At 44.0% G+C, this 9,540-nt stretch overlaps 1 protein-coding gene across 1 annotated transcript; it reads right to left on the bottom strand.

The window, feature by feature from the left end:
- Positions 1–3,603: 3,603 nt before the first annotated feature.
- Positions 3,604–8,531, bottom strand: LOC126412866 (vitelline membrane protein Vm26Ab-like). Its single transcript, XM_050082737.1, has 2 exons — positions 8,499–8,531; positions 3,604–3,937 (listed from the first exon to the last, which is right to left on the bottom strand). Exons 1-2 carry the CDS (start codon positions 8,508–8,510, stop codon positions 3,704–3,706), a joined length of 246 nt encoding a protein of 81 aa, XP_049938694.1. The 5' UTR covers positions 8,511–8,531; the 3' UTR covers positions 3,604–3,703.
- Positions 8,532–9,540: the final 1,009 nt, after the last annotated feature.

The raw sequence follows: 9,540 nt of genomic DNA, 5'->3' as shown, positions 1-9,540 counted from the left end.
GTTATACGCAGTAGGTTACACTTACTAATGTCGAGAGTCGTTACACCACGCATTTATTTTCTGCAAATCCTCATTTATTTGTTCACAACTTTCGTGTGGTACTACTTTCCTGTAGACTACAGCATCATCGGCAAGCAGTCTCATTCTGCTGTCAATACCATCAACCAGATCGTTTATGTAGATCGTAAAAAGCAGGAGTTTCCCTGGGGCACATCTGATGTTACGTTTTTTTCTGTTGACGTCTTCCCACTCGTGACGACATACTACTCTGTCTGTTAGAAAACGTTATATCTAACAACTGCACCCCTAACCAAAGAGTGACTACAGCTCGGTGCTTCGGCCTCAGTCGTCGTATGTTCACACATATACTTGTGTTTATTTAACAGGCTGTGCTTGGCCTCGGCTGATTTTCCAAAACTGCTGTATTTTAGGTGGCACTGATTTTCAGCCTAGCGATCGACGGTATTTCCTATAGGTCACCCCACATAACTACATCCATACTCAAGGAATCTTACAAATTAATGGTACTCTCAGGAAGAAATTATTGTTAGTGATGGCAACGGTTACCTGAAGAAATCTAAAAAAACTGCCGATCATTATGATCACCATTAGCGTCACCATAGAAACAGATGTTTTGAAAGTTCAGCTTCGCCCGAGGACACTCCATTAAATTAACACAAACTTATGAGTGAACATAGGAGAATTATTGCCTACTCGTCCAACTACAGAGACTCTGAGATTAAAGAAACTGTATAGTAGACTGCATGATAGCAATAGCAAGAGGCGGTGCCTATCCAATTAGCAACGCACTTCAAGTTGATGCCTGAAGAATCTCAGTGCTTTCACCCTGACTTCGATCTCTGCCATCTCGTTTCCTTTGCTTCTTCCAATACAATTGTGGATATTAAGACCTGATCAAGTCTTATAATATTTTGAAAATAGTCGATTGGGTACTCTTGAAAATGATTTACTTAACAACCGGTGTCGTAGCTGAGAAGTCACATCATTAAACATGTCACGTTGGTCCCATCAATGTCGCAAGTTCAATGACATGATTTAACATAAGTAACCTGATGATGTGGCTACTAAGATTCGACACCGGTCGCTAAATAAAGTATTTGAAGGAGGAGCCAAGCCGTTACTATTGAAGATGTCATCTTCTGGTTGCGGTTTCCCAGTGTGTCATAGAGTATTTACTTAACTGCAGTTGTCCTTTGTTCTCAGTATGCTTCCGTCCAGCGCTAAGTCCCAAGTGAATGGAATAAAGTGCAGGTGACTCCTCTGCGTAACGAGGATAAAAGGAAGGCCCTGCAAAGTTACTGACTAATATCCTAAACATCTGTTTGCTGCAGAATTCTTGAACATGTTGTGAATATGGTTATTATAAATTTCCTTGAGGCCGATTAGCTTATGCCGGCCGTTGTGGCCGAGCGGATCTAGGCGCTTCACTCTGGTACCGCACTTCCGCTACGGTCGCATGTTCGAATCCTACCTCGGGCATGGACGTGTGTGCTGTCCTTATATTGGTTAGGTTTAAGTAGTTGTAAGTCCAGGGAACTGATGACTTCAGATGTTAAGTCCCATAGTGCTTAGAGCCATTTGAACCATTCGAGGAGCTTATGGCTACGATTCAGTATGTTTTAAGAAGGTATCGCTTCTCCTTTTCTTACATCGTATGCTGATAACTATGGTTGATACGCAACAAGCAGGCTCCATGGTCCGAGATTTCCGGTGTCCCACTGCCGACAGTTAACAAAGATACGAGCATGTGGAATGGATTCAAAGACACGTAGCTGGCTCTAAAACTTCCTGAATAATATAACCTAGTACGTTTTTCCCGACGGCGAGTGTTCATAAGAGACCAGTGTATCGTCAGGAGGGCCGCAGGGAAGTGTGACAGGACCGCTATTATTTCACTTACACATAAATGATATGGCGGACAGAGTTGGCAGCAATTGCGATTGTTTCTCGATGATGCTGTGGCGTATGGTGTTGGTGTTGGGTACATATAGAAGGACACAAGGTAACGTAGACAAAATAAATATCGAGTTGGTATGATGAATGGCAGCTAGCTGTAAATGTAGAATGAGTAGGACAAACAGTCCCGTAATGTTCGGATACAGCATTAGACGTGTCTTGCTTGACACAGTTAAGTCGTTTAAATATCAGGGCGTAACGTTGCATAGCGATAAGAAATGGGAAGTACATGTGATTGCTGCGGTAGGCAGCGCTAATTGTTGGCGTCGGTTTATTTGGAGTACTCTGGGGAAATTTGGTTCCCCTGTAAAGGAGAATGCCTATGGGACAGTAATGTGGCCTGCTCTTGAATATTCCTGGAGTGTTATACATCTGCATAAGGTCGGATTAAATGAAGACATGAAACAGTTCAGAAGCGGGAGCTAGATTTGTTAGCTGTAGGATAGAACAACACGCAAGTGTTATGGAGATGCTTCGGGACCTTAGATAGCAATGCCTGGAGGGAAGGTGACGTTCTTTCCGAGGAACACTATTGAAAGATCTTTGACAATCGGCATTTGAAGCTGACGGCAGAACGATTGTCCTGCCACCAGCATATGTTTCCCGTAAGGAGCATGAAGATACGATACGAGAAATTGGGGCTCCTAAGAAGGCATACAAATAGTCGGTTTTTCCTCGCCCTATTTGGGAGTAGAACAGGAAAGAAAATGACTGGTTGTGGTACAGTGTACCCTCTGCCACGCCCCGTACGGTGGCTTCCAGAGTATATATGTAGATGTAGATACGATTGGCCAGTGTATCTCCTGTTGTAAGTAGGCTGTTTAGGTTTTTGTATTGGTAACGCCACATATGCTCTGTATGAAAATCACTGGCTGTGCTGTGTGCAGTCTGTGGCTGGGTGGCATTGTTGGAGTTTGCTATTGTAGTGTTGGGCAGTTGGCTGATAACAGCGCGCAGCGTTGCGCAGTTGGAGGTGAGCCGCCAGTAGTGGTGGATGTGGGAAGTGAGACGGCGGAGTTTTGAGAGCGGATGATCTGGACAGAGACAGTAAATTTGTAAGACTGGATGTCATGAACTGATATATATATATATATATATATATATATATATATATAATGATTTTTGATAGTGCCTTCAGTAGTTAGAATCTTTTATTTATCTGGCAGTATTGGCGCTCGCTGTATTGCAGTAGTTCGAGTAACGAAGATTTTTGTGAGGTAAGTGATTTGTGAAACGTATAGGTTAATGTTAGTCAGGGCCATTCTCTTGTAGAGATTATTGAAAGTCAGATTGCGTTGCGCTAAAAATATTGGCTGTCAGTCTAATGTTGATCAGAACAGGTAAATAGCGAAATGTCTCAGTACGTTCAGTCCTGCTCAGCTGTTTGAAAATCAAATAATGTAAGATGTTTATCAGCACAGTAATTCATTAAGTTTTCTACGGGGACGTTACACTGTTTTCCTTTCCTGGCCACACATAGCACTACATGCTTCAGTCAGAGTTTCGCGCAGTGTATCTGGTTAAGGAAAGTTACGGGACAAGAGTGGTAGTTGTCTAATGTTTTAAGTAAAACACCTGAACACAGAGTTCCAATTAAGTTTATTTTCAACTTGGCAGGAGACGGGTCGGATTTAGCCCAGGTTGGAAACCCTCACGGAGAGAGCATTATGGGCGGCGTATTCCACGACGTACGCCACAGTGACAGGAGTCCAATAGGGCAAGCTTTTCATCCCAAGATGGCTGCGCTGTAGGCTGCATGATACGGGGCGACGTAGGCAGCAGAGTAGGGGGCGGCGTAGGCCACGGGGGCTGCGGCTGCCGTGTAGGCGACGGGGGCGGCGACTGCGTGGGCAGTGTAGGCGACGGGGGCGGCGGCCACGTAGCTGGCCAGCAGGCCGGGGGCCGGCTTGGGGCCGGGGGCGGCCAGGCAGGCGGCTACCACGGCCAGGACGACGATCACCTGCAACGAAGAGCGCTAGCTGTTACGTGCACTGCTAAGCACCAGCCTCCAGCAGAGAAATGTTCACCTGATCAAGTAATTTACACCAGACACAATGATTCTGATACTATATGTTTGTAGTCATCGATGTCTAGAAGAGAAACATAAAAACAGAGAAAATGGAAAATCAGTGGAGGAACTCCGTAAATGATGATGTAAGATGAGAATAAATGAGTAAACACATGAAAACAATTGATGATCGAAATTCGCGGAAAATACATTCAAAAATGATAAATACGATTTTGTTTGTGGAGATGCTTGTTGAAGAATTATTGAGGAGGTCCTTTAGTGAACAGCAGAATTCGGAACACACAAATGAATTTTATTGTAACAATAATGGAGCAGAAGTATGAGGAAATATTTACGATTGCTGAGAGCATTTCAATCGCTTGAGTCTCATTCACTTTCAATATTCGATGGTCATGGTGGTTGACATACTTTAAAGCACTCACCTCCTGCGATGTTCTATTTCTACGACAGGTGTACAAATTACTGAAAAAATGAACATCAGATTATGTCGAATGCCCGAATGAATTTGAAAAGGGTGTCAGAATGAACGATAGTGAGAAAAGGACGCTGTTCATTCATGTGTGGCATATTCCAGCCCCAGGAATAACATCCTGGTTTACTTGCAGCACCTAATTGGAACAAAACATCAGCTTTCACTGATAACTTCCATTCCCTCCTTCACCAGCTATGGACGCCGATATAATGGCCAATTCACCTGTGATTGTTCGACTTACGTCGTGTTGTCTGAGGTCATATTTGCATGGGACGCTATTGCCGTCGAACTTCCAATTGGGAAAATTTTGTACAAGGATATTGGAAATGCTGAATGGCGAAACAAGAGCAATTAAGATCAAATAGTTCCACTCTATGGATCTTAAATTATGAGGTCCTTGAAAGATCTATTGAAACAGGACATTTATTAAACTACTGAAGAAGAATTTGAGTACGATATTTGATGGCTGTGGTGTCTCTTGTTGTAGATTTTAAGACCAAAACCTTAGGGGATATAAAACGGACTGAGGACTCATACTGCACATCTGTTTTAAATGTGAAATGCCATTGTTTCTTTGTGGAAATGTATTCCATCAGTTGCATGCCTTGGCTCTATCTTTCATTGGATTTTTAGGTTCCATGTGCTACAATCGTTGTCGAAATTGTAGTTCGCAGGAAAGAAAGATACTGTGCACTCCAAATATGAAACATTTCACAGTGTCCTAGAAACTTCGTAGTTTTGTGCCAACTAGTATAGAACTTTATGACTGTTTACATTGTTTGTCAGTGCTCGATTTCCACGCGGGATTAGCCGAGCGGTTTAAAGCGCTGCAGTCATGGACTGTGCGGCTGGTCCCGGCAGAGGTTCGAGTCCTCCCTCGGGCATCGGTGTGTGTGTTTGTCCTTAGGATAATTTAGGTTAAATAGTGTGCAAGCTTAGGGACTGATGACCTTAGCAGTTAAGTCTCATAAGATTTCACACACATTTGAAAATTTTTTTAACAGTGCTCGATTCGACGAAGGGTTTCTGTTTTCCGTGGACTGGTTTCATCCTCTCTAGTCCGTCCGAGAACGCCGAAAATACAGATGGATTAAAGTTCGCTGGAGGTACAATACGACAAGCTTTTCGTATTTTTCGCCACTTTATGGGAAAAAATGTAGCGGGTAATGTACTGATGTGAATCCTTAGCTTATCTCTAGGTTTAAACGTCTCACCCCGTACCGAATAGAGATTGAAATATTTATTGAGATTTTAACACTTCGTTAGTACGCTACGATAGCTACGAACGGATTCCAGGTCTCCCACAGTTGGCAGTTGCAACCTCTAAAGGAATCAGTATAAGACGTACTCGTGAAAAAAGATGATTTTCTACATTCAGCAATGTACCTCACAGATCAAATGCTCTGCATAGTATTGCTTCAAGTCACATGTGCTACTATTATATGAAAAATCTTACTCGTCAAAGGCAGTTATGTCTGCCAAGAGTTTCTTAAGGCCGTTAGAACAAAGTTTCTTTTCAAGTGCAGCGCGAACACAATAATATTCTGTGATACAAAAGACAGTAGTAGTTCTAATGTGACAGTGTTATCATGCAATAGTTGCGTAAAGACTCTGGAAAATAACTGTCTCTTGCCTCATTAGACACATTTATTCTGTTAATTCACAACAATGCTTTGTAGAAATGTTATTTGAAGTGGAAACTCTGTTTCGTACGCAGTGGACGAGCAGTTCTAGACGCTTCAGTCTGATACCGCGCGACCGCTACGGTCGCAGGTTCGAATCTTGCCTCGGGCATGGATGTGTGTAATATCCTTAGGTTCGTTGGGTTTAAGTAGTTCTAAGTTCTAGGGGACTGATGACCTCCCATACTGCTCAGAGCCATTTGAACAATTTTTTGAATCTTTTTCGTACATAGAATTACGCTCAGATATTTTCTGCAACTAAGGAAGTTACACTGTATTATCAAACGTATCCGGGTACCTATTAGTGGACATTCATACAGTGTGTCTTTGTGTCCAGCCATAGCCTTTATGACACCATAGATTCTTATCGCGACACTTTGAATATGTTGTCTGGATGTCTGTGAAGAAATGGCAGCCCAAGTTTTCTCAACAGCCGAACCCAGAGAAGGTAGTGACCTAGGCCATTAGGCTCTAGAACGAATTTGATACTTTAAATTAAATCAAAGATGTTACATTGGGTTCAAATAGGAATTCGGAGCAGGCTAGTCTTTTTCAGGCATGTTACTCCATACAAAGACGCTGCTCTATAACAGGTTGCTATGTGTGAATAATACTATGGTCGTCCCCAAACTGTACCTGTACTGTACGCTGTACATTATATTGTACACTGTGTTCATATCCTTCCACATTTAGCGCTTTCTTAAGAATCATATCCTAACTATGATAAATACCACCCCTCCCCCTGCCATGACCGCGCCCCATCCGTACAGTAGGAGCTGCACATATAGACAGGTAACTTTCTCCAGGCAGTCGCCAAACGGAAACCCTTCTATTAGATTGCCACACGGCACAGCATGGATCATCAGTCCGAATAATTCTTTTCCAGTCATCTTCTATCCAGTGGCGTCGCTCTTTACAACTCAATACTGACTACAAATTTTCGGCCTATGAAGAGACGTTCGATGAGTGGACTCCATTCCTTTTAATTCCCTACACACTGTCATTGTACTAGCTGCACTGCTGGTAACACTTCGGAACTCTCGCGTTATTTCCTACGCTGATTTCATGTGACATTTTAAAACTACGCTCCAAAATGCTCGACATACACTGTCCGTCTGTATATGAGGTCTGCTTGGCCTTCGTTTAGTAGTGGTTCTTCCATCGCGTTTCCAATGGACAGACTTAGAAGGGCTGAAACGTCCCTGTTGGACCTGTTACTCAGGCAGTGTTCGAAGATACTGAGCTCTTCTGACCGAACCATTCTACTCTGCTGCCAACACGATACGTCCTGCTGCTTTCATACTGGCGTGTCCAGCTCTAGTGGTATCTAGTAGTTAGTTCTGCATTACTTAAGAGTGTGCGGAAACTTTTAATCGTATAAGTGCATGTAGCAAGAACAGTGCAAGAAGTATACCAGGTTTTATATGGAGGCAATGTATTTTCAGCCTGACTGATTGGTAATGGAGTGGCACTCCCTGAAAAACCTCACTAAATAATTCCTTAGTACTGGTGTGGAGAAAAATCAAAAATGAAATTCGAGACTTTACACGTTATACCTAAATGTCATTGAGAATGGAGCAATAGCTGGGATAAAAATATTATCTGTATCTTTATTGGAGGAATCGTCCCGATATTCGGTTGGCGATTTAAGGAACAACCCCAAAATTACCAACTCCAAAGTCGTGTGAAACGAAATAAGAAGAGGAGAATGGCAAAATGATAGTCTAAACATGTCCTTTCGATTACGAGCCCAGTGTTTTAGCCACAGAACAATCGTAACAGTCGAAGAATGTGGTTACTGTCGGAGTTGGTTCTCACTTCTTCGCAACAGACTGAAGGTCCTCCGTTACCAGCAATTGCTTCCCACCTGTTGCTACAACTTGGTATGGATCATCGATGACTCAAACCGAACATTCAGTGTGAAACCTCTGAGCGTTTCAACTTGCTGCCACTAGCTGGTGACGTCCAGTGACACAGCTTCTTCTGATTATGAGGCCAGAGCTTTCGTCACGGCGCCAACAAACCAGAGGGAGAGGTTGGTCGCTCTCGGTTATCACTCCTTCACAAGGAACTAAACGTATCCCGGTCACCTTTAAGTGCCTCCCACCTTTTGACGCTACTGGATACAAACCAGAGGGAGAGGTTGGTCGCTCTCGGTTATCACTCCTTCACAAGGAACTAAACGTATCCCGGTCACCTTTAAGTGCCTCCCTTCTTTTGACACTACTGGATACAGATCGTCGAGGACTCAAACCGAAAACCTCAGCGTGAAAACTCGGACTCTTTCAGCTCGCTGGTGACGCCCAGTGGCAGGATGTCTGAGGCCGGCTCTACTCACCGACTTGATCATGTTGTGCGTTGGTTGTCTGCGAAGTAGACACTGTGCCCGTTGCTGGCAGAGGGCCTTTATATACAGCCATCCGGTCTGGCATGGGCGTGCGGCCAGAGCACGTCGCTCGGAGGGTGTTACGTGGCGGCGTGCCGTGTGCCGCGTGACGTGACCGACCTTATGCAGCGGCATGTGTTCAGTCGCAACTGGCAGACGGCAGCTGGCAGCCGAGCCGGAGCCGCGGCGCAATCGCGGGCCGTCACATGCGATGCGACGCGGTGCGGCGGTACGTGACACTCGGCCAGGGACCCCGTCAGCTGGCCCACAGTGTGTCATGGCTGCAACTGGCTGCACGACGGCGCTTGTCTGATGTAGAATATCACTGCTTCATTATTGTTTCTTACAAAAGAGTGTGTAAGTAGGCTGTTTAGGTTTTTATCTTGGTAACGTCACGTAGCGCTCTATATGAAAATCACTGGCTGTGCTGTGTGAAGTCTGTGGCTGGTTTGCATTGTTGGAATATTTGCTATTGTAGTGTTGGGCAGTTGGATGTGAACAGCGCGTAGCGTTGCGTAGTTGGAGGTGAGCTGCCAGCAGTGGTGGATGTGGGGAGAGAGATGGCAGAATATTTAGAGCGGACTATCTGGACGTGTGTCCATCAGAAAGAGTGAATTTGTAATACTGGATATCATATATATATGGGAAGGAACAGGAGTCGAAAGGGAAGAGGTAGGGGATCCAGTATTAGAGTCACAATTTAAAACTGCTTCTGATGATTTAAGATCAAATGAGGCAGAATGCATGGATAACATTCTGTTTGAATTCCAAAAATCATTAAAGGGAAGTGTCAACAAAGCGACTATTCACGTTGGTATGTATAATGTATGAGACTGGCGATGTACGATCAGACTTTCGGAGAAACATCATCCACACAATTCTGAGGACAGCAGGAGCCGACAACTCCGAGAACTATCGCAACAATCAGCTTAAAAGTTAATGCATCTAAGATGCTGATGTGAATAATACACAGAAGAATGGAAAGCAGAACTGA

This window comes from Schistocerca serialis, chromosome 7, assembly GCF_023864345.2.
Source record: "Schistocerca serialis cubense isolate TAMUIC-IGC-003099 chromosome 7, iqSchSeri2.2, whole genome shotgun sequence".
NCBI classification, from domain to species: Eukaryota; Metazoa; Arthropoda; class Insecta; order Orthoptera; family Acrididae; genus Schistocerca; species Schistocerca serialis.
Note: the sequence above shows the minus strand (reverse complement) of the source record. Positions and strands in the feature narration are given on the sequence as shown.